The sequence below is a fragment of the Oculina patagonica genome, chromosome 5 (genome assembly GCF_052425735.1).
Source record: "Oculina patagonica isolate OP01 chromosome 5, crgOcupat, whole genome shotgun sequence".
NCBI lineage: Eukaryota > Metazoa > Cnidaria > Anthozoa > Scleractinia > Oculinidae > Oculina > Oculina patagonica.
Window position 1 is genome coordinate 4,445,095 of NC_135762.1, and position 18,871 is coordinate 4,463,965.

The 18,871-nt window shown below is 38.2% G+C and overlaps 1 protein-coding gene across 1 annotated transcript in view; it reads left to right on the top strand.

Annotated features, from left to right (window-relative positions):
• The window catches only part of LOC144653818 (arf-GAP with Rho-GAP domain, ANK repeat and PH domain-containing protein 1-like), a 45,727-nt gene that overhangs the window by 13,813 nt on the left and 13,043 nt on the right, over positions 1-18,871 (top strand). The window contains exons 13-35 of the mRNA XM_078513916.1: positions 1,313-1,397; positions 2,224-2,284; positions 2,486-2,539; positions 3,047-3,132; positions 4,001-4,089; positions 4,588-4,681; positions 5,283-5,351; positions 5,945-5,984; positions 6,694-6,734; positions 6,946-6,976; positions 7,077-7,129; positions 8,309-8,374; positions 8,720-8,776; positions 8,916-9,022; positions 9,675-9,744; positions 11,298-11,388; positions 12,042-12,122; positions 12,254-12,388; positions 13,225-13,330; positions 14,949-15,033; positions 15,564-15,647; positions 17,363-17,392; positions 17,496-17,618. Coding sequence (XP_078370042.1) covers positions 1,313-1,397; positions 2,224-2,284; positions 2,486-2,539; positions 3,047-3,132; positions 4,001-4,089; positions 4,588-4,681; positions 5,283-5,351; positions 5,945-5,984; positions 6,694-6,734; positions 6,946-6,976; positions 7,077-7,129; positions 8,309-8,374; positions 8,720-8,776; positions 8,916-9,022; positions 9,675-9,744; positions 11,298-11,388; positions 12,042-12,122; positions 12,254-12,388; positions 13,225-13,330; positions 14,949-15,033; positions 15,564-15,647; positions 17,363-17,392; positions 17,496-17,618 — 1,738 coding nt within the window. The remainder of the gene's footprint in view (positions 1-1,312; positions 1,398-2,223; positions 2,285-2,485; positions 2,540-3,046; positions 3,133-4,000; positions 4,090-4,587; positions 4,682-5,282; positions 5,352-5,944; positions 5,985-6,693; positions 6,735-6,945; positions 6,977-7,076; positions 7,130-8,308; positions 8,375-8,719; positions 8,777-8,915; positions 9,023-9,674; positions 9,745-11,297; positions 11,389-12,041; positions 12,123-12,253; positions 12,389-13,224; positions 13,331-14,948; positions 15,034-15,563; positions 15,648-17,362; positions 17,393-17,495; positions 17,619-18,871) is intronic.

Below are 18,871 nucleotides of genomic sequence, written 5' to 3' on the forward strand. Positions count from 1 at the left end.
TAAACTTATGAACATTTACTGTACCGTACATGTATATATTAATAATAACAATAATAACACTTTATTCATATAATGCTATTTCTATTACTAACCAATAGCACTTAACAAGTTATTTACAATTAAAAATTACAAATCTTTTCAAAAAGTTACAAATTGTATATAATCAAAGATAAAAGATCAGTAAAAGAATAAAAAGACTAGCTAATTCACCTAAGTTAATTGTAAAAATACACAAAATTATAACTGCAAAAAGGAACAATTCATTCAAAAGAAACTAAACTTTCAGCAATTTGTTACTGTTTCAGTTTCTGTTATTGTTAGTTATTTTAATATTTATTAAAGTTTTGTTTTGAACATTTGGTTGTTTCTCAAAAAATTTAATAAGCGCCCTGTCTCGAATAAGCGCCCTCCCTTGAGGTGCCAAAAGTAAATGAGCGCCCTGGGCGCTGAATCGAATCATTATGGTATATTTTCTAGCTTTCAACAATTATTGTACAGTTGAATCCCGATAACTCAAACCTTCATGGGAAATCAGAAAAGGTTTCGAGTTATCAGGGGTTTGAGTTATTGAGGGCAAAATTAGAAAGAAAATGACCTGAAGGGGGATTGAAAAAGGTTCGAGTTAGTGGGAGGTTCGAGTTACCGATGGTTCAAGTTGGTATCTGGATTCAACTGTACTCTTGCATTAATTGTTTATCATGAAATGCTGAAGCGTCTTTTCCAATCATTAGCTTGGAGGCTTTGTGTCTTTTGGGGGTTGCCAGATATGAGTAGCTTTAGGCACCATACATGTATGGACTGCTGGTCGTAAGATGAATTGGTCTAAATCTCTCATGTGCTCTTGGTGACTCATTAACTTCTGTGTGGTCACATTCTTTACTGTGCTCGTATCAAATTTGAACTTGTCCCAATTTTTCTCAAGAGTCATTGAAAATTTTCTCTTCTTTGGACCACTCTTTCTGGGAGTTGAGAAACTCTTGTGCAACTCTCAATCTTCAACTCTAGGAACTTGTGTTCTCATTGTGGCCCCCAGGCTTAACAAGGTTATTAAACCAAGCCAGGGACTGCCAGCGTTTTGCCAGCTACTTGATTAGATGTTGCCAGTTACTCTGGTCATAGCAGTCAGCTCGCGACAAACAAGTTTGTCTTGTCACAGCCACCTACTCTTCTTGTTGCTGAAGTCTACTTCAAAACATTTTGAAACCCCTGTTTATGTGTTTTACAGTAGGCTTATTGTGTTTATAAGTATTGCCCTTGTCTAACAAAGAAAGCCATTGATCAAGTGGTTATTTCATTTTATTTTTGGCGTTAGTTTTCAGGGAGATAGTGAATTGGATGCAAACTCCTGGACTGTTGCCATAGAAACAGCCATCCAGATTGGTCTTGGTGATAGAGAGGTAAGAAATGCTGTTTGCTGTTCTATGAACAGTCTATATAAACTAAATCAGCAGTTTGATTTGTTTCGACTGCCTAACATCCAAACTACTAGCATTTTGGTCCATTTGTAGCAGCCTTTTTCTATATTTTTTAATAAATGACAAACGCCAAGCTTGTTTGGCACAGGTGTAGAATTGATTGGCTCAGTTTGCTTAACGAGACATATACCTTACTGAAAAAAGTGCCTCCCTCCAGTGCTAAGAAGCAGTGATGAACATGTTCAGGGGTGTAGCCAGCCTATAGGCCCATAGGCCCGGGCCTACAAATTTTTGGACCCACTCGTATTTTTAAAAGGTATGATAGAAAAATTTCAGTCTGAAACGGTTTAAGATGAAATAGAAAGCAATTTCTAATGTACCTAAGCATTATATATTTCATATTTCACAACTACCCTCTTTCAATAAGATCAAGGCTTATCAAGCAAGTGCAAACTCGGAGGGCTTTCTAGACTAGGCAGGTGACAACTGCATGCACTCTAAAAGATGAGTGCATTTATTTTGGAACGAGTGAAAACTGTGCAATTCCTTCCTATGAAATGTAATAATTTAGGTGCTGTAAAATAAAAATTACATTAGCAGAAAGAGAAGAAAAAGCATTTTTGAGTGTCTTTTTCCAAAAAACTTCCTCAGCGGACCTCCTGCGCCCCTACCGCTTCAAAAAGCAGCCCTTTCTGATTGACCAGGCCTACAACTCTTCAAAAAGCTGGCTATGCGCCTGATGTTCTCTGTGAGGGCATCTCAAATTGAAATTGTAATTTTTTTAAATTTATTGTAATTTTCTTTGCAGATTCTTGAAAAAGTTTGGGAAAATCCTAGTAACCGATTCTGTGCAGATTGTGGAATGAAAGGTAAGGTTCTGAAGTACATGAAAGGTCAGTCACTAAGGATTCATTCACAGTCGTAAAAGTCACTTTGTACAAAAAGAATACCAAACAGAAGCAGTTTCATTAAAGTGGTTGCTTTTGAGGATTCCATCCAGAGGTTCAAAGTTAGAAACTTGCTCTGTAATTATGTGATTTAGGTAAAATTTTAATTCTGTTTAATTTTAGATCCAGTGTGGGCATCAGTCAACTTTTGTGTTTGTGTCTGTGCAAAGTGTATTGGTAAGTCATTAATACATTTAGTTGCGCTTGCCAAAAATATGACTTTGTGTGGTTTCCCTGAGCAGGGCTGACTATTTTCCACACAGTTGATTTAATGAGACAATAGCAAGACACCTTATGACATATTTATACCACGTAACACTCATGTAATAAAAACTAAATAGCGCTCCGGTTAGCCTGAATAGCACTCCGGTTAGCCAAAATAGTGTTAAGTTGGCCTAACTAGCACTCTGGTTAGCTTGAATAGCGTTCTGGTTAGCCTACTTAAGCTTGAGTTGCTTGCGGTCACCTATAATAGGGTTAGGATTTCTATAAAAAAAAATTCGGTTCCTGGCAGCTGGTCATCAGTGGCCTAGTGGATATCATTCCTGCTTTGCATGCCGGTGACCGGAGTTTGGATCGTCTTGGTCTCAACTTTTTTTAACTTAAAAAAAGGTTAAGTGTGGAAATGACAGTGCATTATGTACAAGATAAAATTATTCTAAAAATGGAATTTTATCCTCAAAGGTGTCCATCGAAACCTTGGGTCACATTGTTCCCGGGCGCGCTCTCTTTTGATGGATGAAAAGATCTGGAACCCAGCTCTTGTGGAGGCAAGTCTTGGTCCCCAACAGGGGTCCTCTGAGTAACTTATTGATGATACATTTTATAAAACAAGTTGACAGATGACGTGCTTGACCTTGTATGGTCTGGGTATTACCGTAGATCTGTGGGCAAAAAAATAGGCTAAGGGCAAAGCCAAGTGGACAACAGTCCCGCTTTTGTAGCTCCGTTATACCATTTATTGAAAAATTGAGATTGAATTTTATCACTTAGTTTTGAAGAGTTATAATAAAAGGAAAACTTGCATGTAAAAAGACATACGACTTCGTTTCACAGCTAGACTTCAAGTTGTCAGTACATCAAGTTCTTAGATGTATAAGCGGCAAAGTGCCCTAATTTGTTTAAAGACTATTTTACCTTTAATAGGGATGAGGTACACAGACAAGGCAGGCTAGTCTTTTACATCTGCCGAAACTACGTACAGAAGCCGCGAAAAAACCTTTTATTATTCAGGTTGCCAAATTTATAACGTTTTCAAAATGATATGTAATTTTTAAATTTTCTGATTTGATACAGATGCAACTTAATTTTAGTTTAAATCTAAGTATTCGTTTATATTTTAATATTTTTAAACTGTATTTTAGGAACTGTAAGGTTTTTGTGACTTTTAACTTTTTACTAGATCCTTTGTTGATAACAGTTTTAAATGTAAAGCTGATGAAGTTTCCCCTTTTTAAATAAAGGCTTACTTTCTTACTTACTTTCTCCTTGGATATCTTTCGAGCAAGAAGTGGAGCAAACATTCTTCTGTTCATTTTTCCAAGCATTTGTCCATTCCATTCCATTCCATTCCTTTATTGTCTGTCCAACGATCCTTCCATTCCTCAAATTCCTGTTGACTTTGTATTGCTTCTACAGTTAATGATAAAGATTGGCAATGACAAAGCCAACCTGCTTCTGGAGCACAAATTACCCGAGGATGACAAAATAAGCCCGGAATCTGACTCGTAAGTACTGTTTGCACTTTATCTTTTACGGTTTAGAAACATTTAAAGAGTTTTCAATTTCTCCCTTAGTCAAATGTATACTAATAAATCTGTGCACACCTACTTGTAGATGTTTGCAATGTGAAAAAATACTTTCAGTTTTTTGTATTTATCGTTTTATGTACGTGACAGAAAATATGTTAAAATTACTCAAAAACTTAAAGATAGATAACAGTCAGTTGAACAATTTGATAAACGTTTATCACTTTACATTAAGAATTTTATTATTTCTTAATGTATTGTTTCGATCAATGAAAACCCTTTTTAAGAGTGTTCAATAAAATTTATATTCTATTCTATTCTACCTTTCGTTTGTTTTTGCAGTAATAAAGCTTGCAATTTACGATAAGTTAAAAGCTGACATTTAATTTTCTTAATATGAATAAAATTAAGACCCTTTTGAAATTAAAAGGCACTTATTATATTAACACTAAAATGGAATTTTCTCGTGGTTTGCAGCTCAGCAAGACGTGAGTTTATCTATTCTAAATACTGGGAAAAGAAGTACTGCAAATACCACCAAGCTTTCGGAGATGCGGACTTCCTAGGAAAGGTGATTTTTTTTATTCAGAAGTTTGTAAAAAGATATGCTAAGCATTGGAACCTATTACAATGGTAACAAACTTGAAACAATCAAGAACACATGTTGTAAATTGGACGAAAAAGCGCGGGAAAGTAGTTGCGGGCAGCTCACAGTACGACCATTGGTAAGGCGCGTGTGCAAAAACTGCTGGTACAAAATGCAAATGTATCCAATCCAAACATAAACACATTTACTGAAAACTTTTGCTTTCAATTTATAAATTGTGTGATATACACAAGTTCTGTGTCTGTTTTTTAGTTTTGTCGTTTAAGTTTTTGTTACGTTTTCTTACAAAATTCGACGCAATAAAAACCGGAATTGATGTCGAGTCGTTGGTTTAACCGCTGTGCGGCTCGAGGCTTCTTTTAGTCTTGCATCTGATTACCTTAAAAACAAATGCCGTCTTCTGATTGGTTCAAGCGTATTTCATATTAATTTCATTGAGCACGTCGCTCAAACCATGTGGGAGTCAGAAAGCCAAAGAAATCACTCACCGTATTTATTTCATCAATGATCATATTATTTTCTCGTCAGCAACATCTTTTTGGAATTTTATTTTGCTCATTCGTAGTTCTTACGGGAAACAGTAGTGACGGAGGACATCATGACAACTATGGAATTGATTTTTAACAAAGTTGATGTAAGTAAAATAAGCACGTGTCTCGTGTCTGCATTTATTTTTTATCGAAAATTAGCTGTTTTGTTTTAAAAAAAAAACAACAACTCAAATTTAGCTAATATTTTATTAATATTATTGCTTTCTTTTATCACGTTTGTCGCCTGTAATTCAAAAGGTATCAGGGAGAATTTATGAGAATAATGATATTCAACCTTGTAAATGAAAAGAACGAGCAATTAAACATTAATTACTTCTCGCCAAGTAGTTTACATAATGGTTCCTTTAAATAATTTGCGTGTTGAATCAATTTAGATCAGTATCGGGCCAAACACATCGAAAATTAATGGGCCTATTTTGATGTATTAAAATTCTCTTAATGCAGGCTAGGCTAGGAATATAAAAAAATCACATTGCTGTCAAGGCGTGACTATAATGTTTTTTGTTTTATTCCTCTAAACTCCTGAGACAAGTTAGAAGGTTGAGCTGTTGAAATATTTACTTTTTAACTCATCTGCTTCCTTTCGTTATCTATAAAGCGAGAACACATGTTTTACTTCTCCTGATTTGTAAATGAATTTCTTTCACCCTCATATGAAATATTTGTACCATTTTAGGTGCGTTACGTTCCTTCGGATGCCGAGGACGAAAAAACACGTAAGCCACGACACGTTTAACCTAAATATGCAATATACTTTCTATTTCTTTCTATTTTTATTTCTCCCTTGAGAACAAAAGCACTGATCATCTGTGCCGGGTTAATTCTTCTTGGGTTCTTGGTCAGAGAGCGTCGCCGTTTTACATCGTCACTTGCTTGCTGGGTCAGTAGAGTCGCGCAAAATGCTGTAGCGTGTGGCCAAGTCGACTAAAAGGCCACGTTTTTACGAGGTAATTTTCCTTGCGACTTGCAACGCAAGAAGCGTTGCATTGCCAGTTCATTGCATTCACGTGTAACACTCACTACTTGAAACCTGCGATGTAACAAAATGTTGCGTTGCGAGTTGCAAGGAAAGTAAAACTATCCTCTACTTTTCGTTGCCAGGCAAGTTGCTGCGTTTGACATGTCAATTGCAACTTCCAACGCAGTTTTATTAAAATGAGCCAATCATAGCGTCTCTTTCTCGCGGGAGATTCAAAGATGATAATTTCTAACGGGTGTGTTGCAAGTCGCCAACAAAAATCGCGAACGTGTGACATCCACTCTGCAACTTGCAATATTTTCAGTCGTCATCGTTGCATTGCAGGGTGCAAGAAAAATTGCCTGGTGTAACATGGCTTAAACTTTACACGCATTGTCACATGCAATGTTTCCTGCAGCGTCTGTCCGAGCTTTTACTGTAACTCTTAAACTTTTATTTTCTTTCAGCACTTGAACTTGCTGAAGAAGCTGGGCAAACTCTCCAAGCGGTGAGTACAACACGGATGTTTAGAGGTTTGATTTTTTTAAGTAGCCAAGATTCCCAGCTGCCCAATTTCACTTCTTTCTCTGGTATGATACCAGAGGCTTTTGCCGGAAAGTCAAACGAATCTTTCATATAATTGTAGAGCCCTTACATGTATGGTTTATTTTAACATGTACTGTTTTGTGCCTTGAACGAGTTTCTTTGTTGTTCTTTAGGAGCTGCTTCGGCAGAATGGCGGGGAAGGAGGTATGTATCAAGTTGTGTTTTACTTTTATTTTTCGATTTGAAATTATTTTCAAAGTTGTATAGGAAAACGTATTTGACGCATTTTATATTGCTATTGAAGGTAAACTGGATCAGTATTCCTGTGAGGACCTGTCAGCAACAGGCAATAGTGAGGTAAAAAATATGTTTGCATATCGTTAAATAATTTTGTCTGCCAACAGGTTTCTCCGAAACTATACGATTGTAAAACACGCTGATGTGGGAAGCTGATATTCGTAAATAGACCAATGTCAAAATAGTGTTGAATCATTGTCTGTTTTAGTCCTAAAATTGTTCTTGTACCATCAAGGAACTAGAAATGGACTAAAAATGGACTGATGCAAATGATTATATACCCCCACGAGGCTCAGGAAACATCAGCGTGTTCTGAGAGAAATAGAATTAATCTAAGCGAAGTTTTCGTTTTTAAAAAAGTGTTTTAGGAACACTGGCTGTTTTAGAAAGTATTTAAGGAAAATCGTCCGCCATTCCGGTTTGTTTGTCTAAGTCGTTACTTAAGGTGACTAAGCAACTATAAGGTGACTTCAAGTTGACGTGGTACTCTTCGGTGCGTTCGAGAATACTCGTGTAGTATTCTGATTGGTTGTAAGACTCGGAAGTCCTTTGGGTAGTTGTACGAAGATTTTGCTCTGCCCCGAATATTTAACAACTATTCACCTAAGTGGAAGTGGCTAGTGGTGGATATTTACCTCGGTTTGCGGCTCGGTAAATATCCACCACTAACCACCGGCACTGAGGTGAATATTTGTTTTAGTATATACTAAAACAGTGAGATAATATAACCCAAAAGGATGATTTTTGACTAGTTTATTCCTGTCAAAGATTACAATTTTCGCGCGCGAGTTGCTCGGAGGTGAATAGTTAGCAATTATCCTGCGAAATCGCGCGGAATATCGCCTGATACTTAGCCGACGAGGCCGTAGGCCGAGTTGGCTAAAATCAGACGATATTCCGCAAGATTGAGCAGGATAATTGTTTTATTATTCAAAAAAATGTCAACGAAACACATTTTGCACATAGAAAAACTGTAATTGTGCAGCGCTTTACAAGATTTCGGACGAATCTTCGCAACCTACGAATACCGCAGGATATCTGTTATGTACGGATGACAGATATCCTTAACATTTTGACCATATATGGGCAGCGCGCGCATCTGTTGAATAATAACAAAGGATATTCGGAGTTTGAGTAGCCAATAAGCGCGCGACAAAAAAACGCTATCCACTGTTTTAGTATATACTTAAACCGTCTACATTTTGCACACTGATTTGAAATGTTTTTATTTTTTGACAGGCTTCGCAAAGTACAACTGTTGACATAGTTTATGAGAAGGAAGGATTCTTGTACAAGAAGGAAGGGGTAAGGGTTATCGAAAGCCGCAATTAAAAACATTAACACAAGAATTTTTTTGTATTATGGCTTATTTAGCCTGCGTATGCCGCAGTTTTCTTGTGCCAGTTGCCCAGATTAAGGCTTACTGAAATAAGTAAACGTAAATGAGTGTTTTGGGAGGAATTGTTGGCATTTAGTTTCAAACTGTGCAGAAGTTTGAATGTGAAAACGTAAATCAACTTAAGAGCAGTGTTCATGATTTTACTGACTAAATAGCTTTGTTTCTCTTCTACTTGAAGTTTGTCGCTCAGCACGAATCGATAACTGATTCAAAGCTTCATAATTGTGACGAGAAATTATTTTTTTTTCTAGAACTGGAGGAAAAGATGGTTTCTGTTGAAAGACAGACACCTGAAATACGCTAGAGGGGTGAGTAGAAATTTTATTAACTATTTATTCCTATAAAATTATTTTATTATTATATAAAATATATAGTCAAAAGCCGTTTCCTAATGTAGTTTGAAGAATAAACCGAGTTTGCTTAGACCGCTGACTGATTTGTTTGCAGCCCCACGAGAAGGACGATCTTGTGACGATTGATCTCCGAACTGTGACGTCACTGGTCAAGTGTCCCAAGGGAGAGCTGCTACAGTTGGACATTGTTACCGTTGATAAGTAAGGAGCTGTTTACATGATACCGGAATGAGTTTCATTCCGGAACGAGTTTCGTTCCAGAATGAAGTTCGTTCAGCATTCACATGACAAACAGCTCAGCCTTTAAAATCACGTGCACGGTTTTTGCGCCAGACTTAAAACAAAGATGACACGAGTTTTTCGTGAAATACGCATGCGCCACTCGCCCCAGACTACATGGTTTGCGGATTCATCTCGGAACGGAGTTGTACAGTTTACATGATACCAGAATGAGATTTCATGCAAGAACGAAAATTTCGTTCTGAATGAAAACTAGCCTGCGTTGCAGGGGTTTTGTTCGTCTGCAACGCAGGCTAAATGAAAACCGGCCGGAATGAACTCACTCTGGAATGACTTGTGAAGGAAGAGAAATCTATGGAGATGGAATGAACTCGTTCTGGTATGAAAGTCATTCCGGTATCATGTAAACAGGCGCTAAGAAGTCTTGCTGATCGTGTGAAACTGTTGGGAATACACTCTGTATCTTTTAAATGGGGCGCTCATTGGGTGTTTTGAAGTAGGTTTACCAGAAAAAAAAACAACTATTGCAACACTATCACTATTGATAAATCACCCTTCCACTGTAATAAGCTCTCATATGTAGCATTTTCTCAGTGATATTTTGTTTGTTTAGAACACATAGTCTGAAGGCCGACACAGAGGAGGAACTAGAGGTCTGGTACTTAGCTCTGAGAAGCAAACAGGTAGGAGACTGGTGCTTTTCACGCCGTTACTTACAGGCAAACTTAACCCAGGGCTCGAAATAGAAAAAAATAAGAATAACCTCCCAGGCTGAAATTTGGCCCGTCATTTCCTCTAAGCCGCGGTATTGCAGAATAAACAAATGAGGCAATGTCAATTGACAGTACTGTAACAATGTATATTGTGTATAAATTCCCGTTGGTGTCCATTCTCGAAATTACCGTTACATACACATTGGATACACTTTTGAATTTAGACGTATAATAGGCGTCTAAAGTGTATGATTATGCACATTATACATAATTGTCAGAATAGACATGGACATCTCAGCCAAATCCGCGAATTTGACGTATAATAGATGTCTAAAGTGTTTATTTTCGAACTTAAAGTCATAAGTGTATAAAGTGTTTATTCTCGAACTTGACTCGACATCTCCGTGTCTATTCTGTATGATTGTGTATTATTCCACTATTGCGCCATTTTACCATATTAGGGCAAAAGAACGCACAAAATATGCCACGTTATTACACAGTAGAACAGGGCAAAAATACGGGCGGACAAACTTACGGAATACTGGCCCAAACAAAGTGGAAAAATTAGTGGAATAATATTCCCTTATTCGATGGTTTAACATATAATACGAGCGGACATTTTGCTCATTGCTCGTATTTTTCCTCGCCCCTACGGGGCTTGGAAAATACTACGCAACTCGCAAAATATCCGCGCGTATTATATGTTAAACCATCGAATAAGGTGTATGTATAACGTGTATAATGTATGTCTAAAGTGTATAATTCCACTATTTATACACAATATACAAAAAAGACATGGAGATATTGGGTTAAGATTGAGAAAATACACTTTACATGGGTGTGATATTAGACGTCTTATTAGGTCTCAAGTGTAAAAATAACTTGTGCGGAATATAAAGAATAGATATTTCGTGTCAGGATTGTATCAATATACAGCAATAAACGACTGTTGTATCAGGGATATAAACTGTCTATTCTGCAATACCGGGCCTCACTTGCCATTTCAGTGGTCATTCTTGGCAGGCTGCTATTTCGAACCCTGAAACCAGGCTTTCGATTTCCGCCCAACATTGCAGCGTTGCAGCGCAGTATTGTAATATTGATTGAAAACGCAAACCGCAACTTGAGGAACAAATCTGAACTTTAAAGAGCGGCTTCCACCTTGCCGATGTGAACTTTCCATGCCGCTAATTTCTCGCGGTCTGTTAATAAACAGTCGACCACAGGGCAACTATCATCTACCTATTTGAGGCAGAAGTAATATCATTCCAGTTTATACACGAAAAATGACAGTTGTATCTTGCCAAAACTCAAACGAAACTTGGCCAGTTGGTAGATCAACTTTCTATAAAAGTTTGGTAAGTTGCTTCAGCAAAATTCTAGTCCGTGATATTGGATCATTGCCTCATTGCGTTGTAATGAAATGCAGCATCACAGAGTTGCGCGGAAAAGAACATTGCTTATTTTAACGTAGAGTTTATTTCCGTTTCATTCAAAATCTCACGGTTTTTTTCTCCTCGAAGGTGTTTGGTGTCTTACTAAGTCAGCAAGAACTTGGTTCTGATGGCATTCCTCATCTTGTGGCAAAATGCCTGCAGTTTGTCGAAACCTATGGTAGGTGTAATGTTCCTTACTAGTTAAAATTCCTCATTATAATAAATGCCGGCTTTCATTTGCGACGGAGTCGAAGTCGTAATCGGAGTTGTAAGAGCGCTCTCGACCAAGTGAAAATCGAAATTCGGCATAAACTCGGCAGTCGGAAGAAGTAGAACGTTTCCAGTTTCTTCAGTTTCCGCTAATGACTCCGTCGCTAATGACAAACTACATTGTCGCAGTCGCAAGTAGAAGCGGAAGAACAAACCAATCACAGTGCTAGTTCTCAGGCCCTCCGAGTGCTTCCTTTCTGCTTGCGGCTCCGACAATCTAGTTTTTACTGGATCATAAAAGACGGTTTAGTAGTTTATGGGATTGTAAAGTGTTTTCAGTAGCAGTGTTGTGAGTTTTAGGCTTTAAGTGTTGTATGTGTAAATAAAAGTTTATTCAAATGAATAAAAAAAAAAAAACGGAGTCAAGCGAAATCGAAACTCTACTTTCGACTCCGTCAGTTTGATTTTAACTAGATCGTAACACTTTGCATTTCTGATCTCGACTCCGACTCCCCAGTGAAATTAAGAGGCCTGTGTAATTTAAGACTCAAAGAACAGAGAGGAACCATGATCACATACGGGTTGAATTTCATCTGAGCAATCCTGTCTATTTACATCCAGGTGGTCTTGAGATGGAAGGAGTTTATCGAGTGAATGGCGGCCAGTTGACAATGAAGAAACTCAGAACGTCCTTTGATCAAGGTAAACTGTACGTTTGTGAATATATTTTACTTTGCTGAGTTGTTCCGACTTTTGCCTGGCGTCAAACTCAGTTTAGTGGACATTAGGACATTCCGTGTACGCTTATAATGAAGTACTATTTCATTTCTTAGACGCTCGCAGCGTGCTGCTGACTTTGGATGAATGCGGCGTTCATGACGTCACTGGAGTGCTGAAGCAATATCTGCGGCAGCTGCCCGACCCAGTCATCCCGGGAACAATGTACAAACAGTTCATTGCAGCAGGAAGTGAGTACTAAAGAATTTACCCTAATTCTGATCTCAGCTAATGACTCCAGTTTGGAGAATAAAATTAAGGGTTACGGGCGTCAAGCGACCCGTTGAAAGCAATTTTTGGCTGACTGAAGAAATTATCTGTGTTTGGGTTGGCTTTTTGTTTTATTTGTTTGATTGGCAGAAGATTCTCGTGTGACTTGGTGTAACCAATCAGAACATGTCATGTTGTTATCGCAGCCAACCATCCTTTAAACTAAAATTATCTGTGAATTGGGTTTTCGACTTTTCCCGCGTTTGGCGCGGGTTGCAACATAATACTGCGAACGCTGGTTGGTTCATTGAAGTATGCGTGCGCGCTCTTATTGGTCAGATGTGCACGTGGTTTCTTTTATTTTGGTTTCGCAACAGTCATTGAAGGGAAGGGGACTTGATTAGAAGTTAAAGGAACTGTGTCACAGATTTGAGCAAAATTTCAGTGAATTATAAAAATAACCTCTTAAAACAGTGAAGGAACATTTCAGTAACAAAGCAAATACAAATGAATGTACGGATGGCCAAAAGTAAAGAAGATTGAAACGGATTGCGATATGCCGGGGTTTTTGAAATACTGTTGGGCTGAACAGTTTTCAAAGTTAATCTCGATTGCTTGTAACTTTAATTTATAACGCCCGGGAGACGCATTTGGTTGTAATGGAGCTATGGTTTTGTCATTTAGATCTATAGAAGTAATTTCTTTGCAAACATTGAGTTTCATAGCAAGTTTTTGGGATAACTTAATGAAAGAAACTTACCTCAGCCGTGACACAGACCCTCTATTTACGTTTTGTTTATATTTTTGTTTGATTCAGTGAATCAAGACCACAATTCCAGGCTGCAGACGTTAAAAGATCTGATCAACCAGCTTCCAAAAGTGAACCATGACACTCTGAAAGCAATCATCTTTCATTTGACCAAGTAAGACACCTCTCTGCCCTGTTAATGACCCGCATTGGCAAATCTTGTAAATAAGTTTCCATTTCTTTTTTACAGATCGAAAATAGCGCGAGACTAGGAGTTACCACATCATTTTGTCGCCAGTGAATACCTTATTACATGAAATTTTCGCGACACCCTAATTTCGCGAATTTCGCAATTCCATAAAAATCGCAAAATTAAAGTGACGCGAACAATAAGTGTCGCGAACATAACATGACGCGAAAATAAGTGACTCACATTATGTCAATAATCAAGAAACAATAAGTTTAGTACCACTAAAGGAAGGAATCTTCAATGTAAATGGATGTTGTCGTCTATTGACTCAAGAACAATAACTCATGCACTTACAAGCATGACCTACTTGTAGACATAGTGAGAACTTTGTTGTTGCTATTGCCGAGTTTTAGTCCCGCCCTTGCGTTTTTGTTAATTTTGACGTTATTGTTCCTTTGATAAAGTCGTTTTATTTAATTCAAGGGCATGTTAAATAATACTGCCACAGAAATGTATATTGTGTCTTACTCAAAAACGCGAAATTAAAGTGATTCAAAATACAAAATTTCCGCAAAATCGCGAAATTAAGTGTCGTGAAATATGCGCACCTCAAAATCGCGAAATTAACGTGTAGCGAAAATTTCATGTAATAAGGTACGTTTTCTATAGATTATGCCACACCCTATTTATTTGCCCAATTCACATTCTCGTCCCCAAAGCCCTTTCTTTTCTCTTAGCCGGCTTGGCACGAGAAAACGGAGGGCTCTGGGGACGGGAATGCCCAATTCAATCTTCGAGCAGCCACCTTTGTTTTTGTAACGAGTGAAATCCGGGCGCACCCCTGGTCCCTGCGTAATTTTGTCACGTTATTCAAGATGGCAGCTCCGCCAACGACTAAGAACTAGAAGGGTGTGATACTCGAACTACAGAACTCCATGCGAACTAAAAAGTAGTAATGCACTGCTTATGTTTTTTATTTGTCTCCAAGTTGCCATGAAATCTATACCGTATTTATTCGATTAAACGCCGCGGCGTTTATTAAATTTTTCGTGGTTCGAGTGCGGCGTTTATTCGCGGGCTGCGTTTATGCTAAAATTCAATTTGTTTCTTGCTAACAATTGTATGGTAACTGAACATTTGAATTTTAAAAACAAAATTGTAATTAATGCTTGTCTGAAGTCATTTTCAATATCTTAAATTATTACTGTATTTGCCTTTTGACTCTATTATTGGAATAAACGCCGCATCATGATGCGGCGTTTATTAATATTTCTGCCCTAATATTTCTGCGGCGTTTATTCGAGGGCGGCGTTAATTCGAGGGATGCGTTTATTCGAATAAATACGGTACTTCTTCTTATTTTTCTTGTGGGAGGCGCGGTGGCCTAATGGTTAGCGCGCTCGACTCCGAGTCGAACGGCCCGGGTTCGAGGCCTGGCCGGGGCGCTGCGTTGTGTTCTTGGGCAAGACACTTTACTCTCACAGTGCCTCTCTCCACCCAGGTGTATAAATGGGTACCGGGATAAGCTCCGGCTGCATGAGCCGGAGCTTATCGGTGTCGGACACAGACTTTACCTTCTTATTTTACTTGGTCTCTTTTTCAGGGTGGTGCAGTTAGATATCGTAAATAAGATGAAATTATCTAATATTGCGATGATTTTTGGACCCACTCTGATGTCCAATGAGAACGTAAGCACTGACCTTCTACTCTTAGTTTAGTATATTTAAATGGTAATTTTTAAGCATAGTGGTAAAAAGGCAAGTTGCGAGATGGAACTCAAATTTTTGTACGTTGGAAAACTCTTAGCCCATACGATTTCTGTGCTAATGTGCTATTGTTGTGCTTTATTGTATGCAACAATTCCTAATGAAGCTACAATTATTTGCAAAAGAGTCGGCGAGACACTCTTACTTAAGAATATAATTTTCGACATTTTAATGATGTCTTGTGCCCCCCCCCCCCCCCCTCCCCGATCAATTTTGTCTACATTTGGGATTACATTCAAACCTATAAGGTCTATAAGCAAACGAATTAACCAAACTTTTTCGGATTCATCTTTCGTTTCTGTCTTAACCAGCCTTTTTCCTTTTGGGGTCGTATTTACAAATAAGCTATTATTACTTAACGTATCATTCAATATGGTATTTCTCATTGGTCACGTTTGCTGTGTAAGTTACTGCTCCATGACCGCATTATTCGTATTTTTGTTTACCACCAGACTGGTCGAATGGACGATGCTTCAATCAACCAAGAATTTTCGATAGTAGGAGATATGATAACATATTATCAATGGCTCTTTGATGTAAGTACGCTGCTAGAAAACTAGTCAGAGTAATGTTTTCTTGTTTGTGAGTTCACAAAACCCTGATCTTTAAAGTCTATTTTGAGCCAAGCATGGGTCGAGCCTAACTAAACAATTATCTCCATTCGCCTGATCGTTTCTATCGCCTCTGTCGCTTCAACAAAAAGTTTTCTTGCGATCGGAGCAATTATTATACCTAATCGTACCTTTTTGGTACGCTTCGGCGGCATATCAGGCGAGTTTGGTCGAGCCATGGTTCGTATTTTGGCGAGACCAAACGAGCCTGATATGCCGCCGAAGCGTACCAAAAAGGTACGATTAGGTATTTACCGTACCCAAATACAGCCAAAAATCCGGTTATATTTTTTTCTCTGTTTAAGCCATGCTTGCCAGGTGCGTAATACAAATTGTGTTGACCTGTTTGTATTGATACTGTTTTGGTCTTCGACACTGTTAACAAGTTCCTCTTCTGTCTTTTTTCTGCTCGTTTGTTTGGAGTTTCATTCTCTAAATTTTCGAAATCCAAACTTAGCGTAAAATGTGGAAATTCTGACTCCATTGTTTCAGTCTGAATGTCTCAGTACTCGTCGGCAAACATCGCGCAATTGGCGAGCGCGCTCAAGTTTAGTTTTGGCGGGAAAGTTTTTCTCCTTTTACGACCGCAAAACACCAGCTAAATTTAAATTACGAGGTTCTGTTTCATTGGCAAAACCTCTTTTTAATTCATCGTACAGTAACACTACTTTACTTCGAAGTGACCGTGATATGGTGGCATATCAGGTCAGTGACTTGATATCGTAGAATATCAGGACAGTAGATCGCGCTTCTGATTGGCTACTTGCGAATTTGGGTACGGTAATACGAGAATATTACACAGACGATCGCTAACGTCTGCGGCGATTGGGGCGATCACGATCGCTTGGATCGCCCGTGATCTATCCTTCTAGCTTCTCTTTTACCTTCTTCGCCGTAAAACTGCAATAACTGGGAAGATAGGAGGCCACGAGTCTTGTTGTTCATAGGTCTTCGCTCATACCAGGCGATTTGGACGATCATATGAGAACCCCCGATCGCTTCCAATCGCTTCGATCGTCTACGATCGTCTCAGTATTTGCAAACGATCGGGGCGATTATATGAGAACCAGCCTTTATGAACTGTCGCGCGCGTTCAAGTAAAGAAAAAAGAAGCGGTAAGGTTACAACCGACAAAGGACTAGCGCTCGAAACGTCAGCTTCCTTAAGTCGCCACTAACTAACTACAAAGGAGAAGCCACGAGCCAAGCGGCCCACACTGCCGGAGCTTATTCCGGTTTCCGTAGCATTAAGCGGCTAGGAATATTTCTACTCCCCCCTGAATGGGATGCTAGTCCATTGCAGGATTCCCCCCCCCCCCCCCCCCAGCATTATGTCGCCGGTACCCATTTATACACCTGGGTGGAGAAAGGCACTATGAGAGTAAAGTGTCTTGCTCAAGAACACAACACAAGTGACCCCGGCCGGGGCTCGAACTCGGACCGCTCGATCCGGAGTCCGGCGCACTAACCATTAGGCCACCGCGCCTCCCATAACTAACTACAAGGTTGATAATTCATTGAGTGTTTCACTTGATGTAGTGTCAGTAGGGAAACTGATCGAGAATTATTTGACTTTGTAACAAGATTGATAACACTGCGACACTTAATTTGTTCACGCGTTTTTTTGTTTAATTTTACCAGGTTGGTGACGAAGAAGTAGAGAAGGACAGGGTACCAGTGGATCATTTTATTAAGTTTTGTCGTTGTCTTTAAATTTGTTTCTTGTTTACCATGTAGTTCAGCTTTGCTGATTCATATTTCCATTTTCTTTTAGAAAATCAAAGATGCCTCGAAAAAGATAATAGATTTGATGCAAGAAAAATCCCAAATTTCCGATGGGGAATTCACTTTGGATATTTATGTTAAAGAAAAGAACGACAACCCTTGTCGACGGAAGGTAAATTTGCCTTACCACTGTTGTTAGGATCAGCATGCAACTTCTCCTTACATTGTGAAATGAATATATGAAATTCATATATTTGTACTGCGGATATACAACGACTTTTTTTGGAATCCCGTTCTCAGCCTTTTGTTCTTCATAAATTTACCTCGTTGAATCGACCTGTCGAAATGCCGAATGAGTTAAATGACCAAGAAAATTGGAGAGTAAATAAAATTGTGTTGAGTGGAAATAAAATGCATCGGTTGTGTTTGTTGTACTACGAATAGGGGTTTGCGAGGCGTCAGAATTTAAATTGTACCTGTGGTAACATTTTTAAGGGATTAATACTTGCATTTTAAGGAGGCTCGATGTAGTTTTTTTAGACTAAGGGTGGTTGTTTTGAAAATTAAAATTACCTTGGAAGCCAATGTTCGATTTTTGCCAAAATACACCATAATGATCAAATGTGACCAAATTTTAATTTTTTACCCGTCACTTAGTCACAACGGTTACCATAGCAACGATTGACGTTTTCTTTTGTTCTCAAACAAGCTTGATTTTCTCGAAATCTAGACTGACACTTGGTGTTTATTTTTTGATATGTTAAAGTTTAGTAGATTGACTAACTGTTGACGAAATTTTAGAAAAATCTGTAAGAGCGTTTTCAAGTAAATCAAGAATGAAATTTTCAGAAAAATACCGTTTTAATATAAAATAGGCGCCTTAAAATTGTTTCGTATTATTTGAGCACAGTTTCTCTCACTGAAATATAAATACTTACACCATCAAAGACCATTAACTAAAAGCGAAAGACTTTTTGCTTTAATTTGTTTAAATATATCGACTGCCGATTGTAAGAAATTATAAGAAAATACCAAAAACTTCATTCTTGATTTACTCTAAAACGCTCTTACAGATTTTCCTAAAATTTTGAGCACAGGTAGTAAATCTACTGTACTTGAACATATCAAAAAATGAATACCAAGTGTCAGTCTAGATTTCGAGAAAACCAAGCTTGTTTGGAAACAAAAGAAAACGTCAATGGTTGCTATGGTAACCTTTGTGACAAAGTGACGAGTAAAAAATTAAAATTTGGTCATATTTGATCATTATGGTGTATTTTGGCAAAAATCGAACATTGGCTTCCTAGATAATTTTAATTTTCAAAACAACCACCCTTCGGCTAAAAAAACTACATCGAGCCTCCTTAAATTGATCCTACCATAATAAATTGAACCGTATTTTATGGCCCGTCGTTATCCGATTAA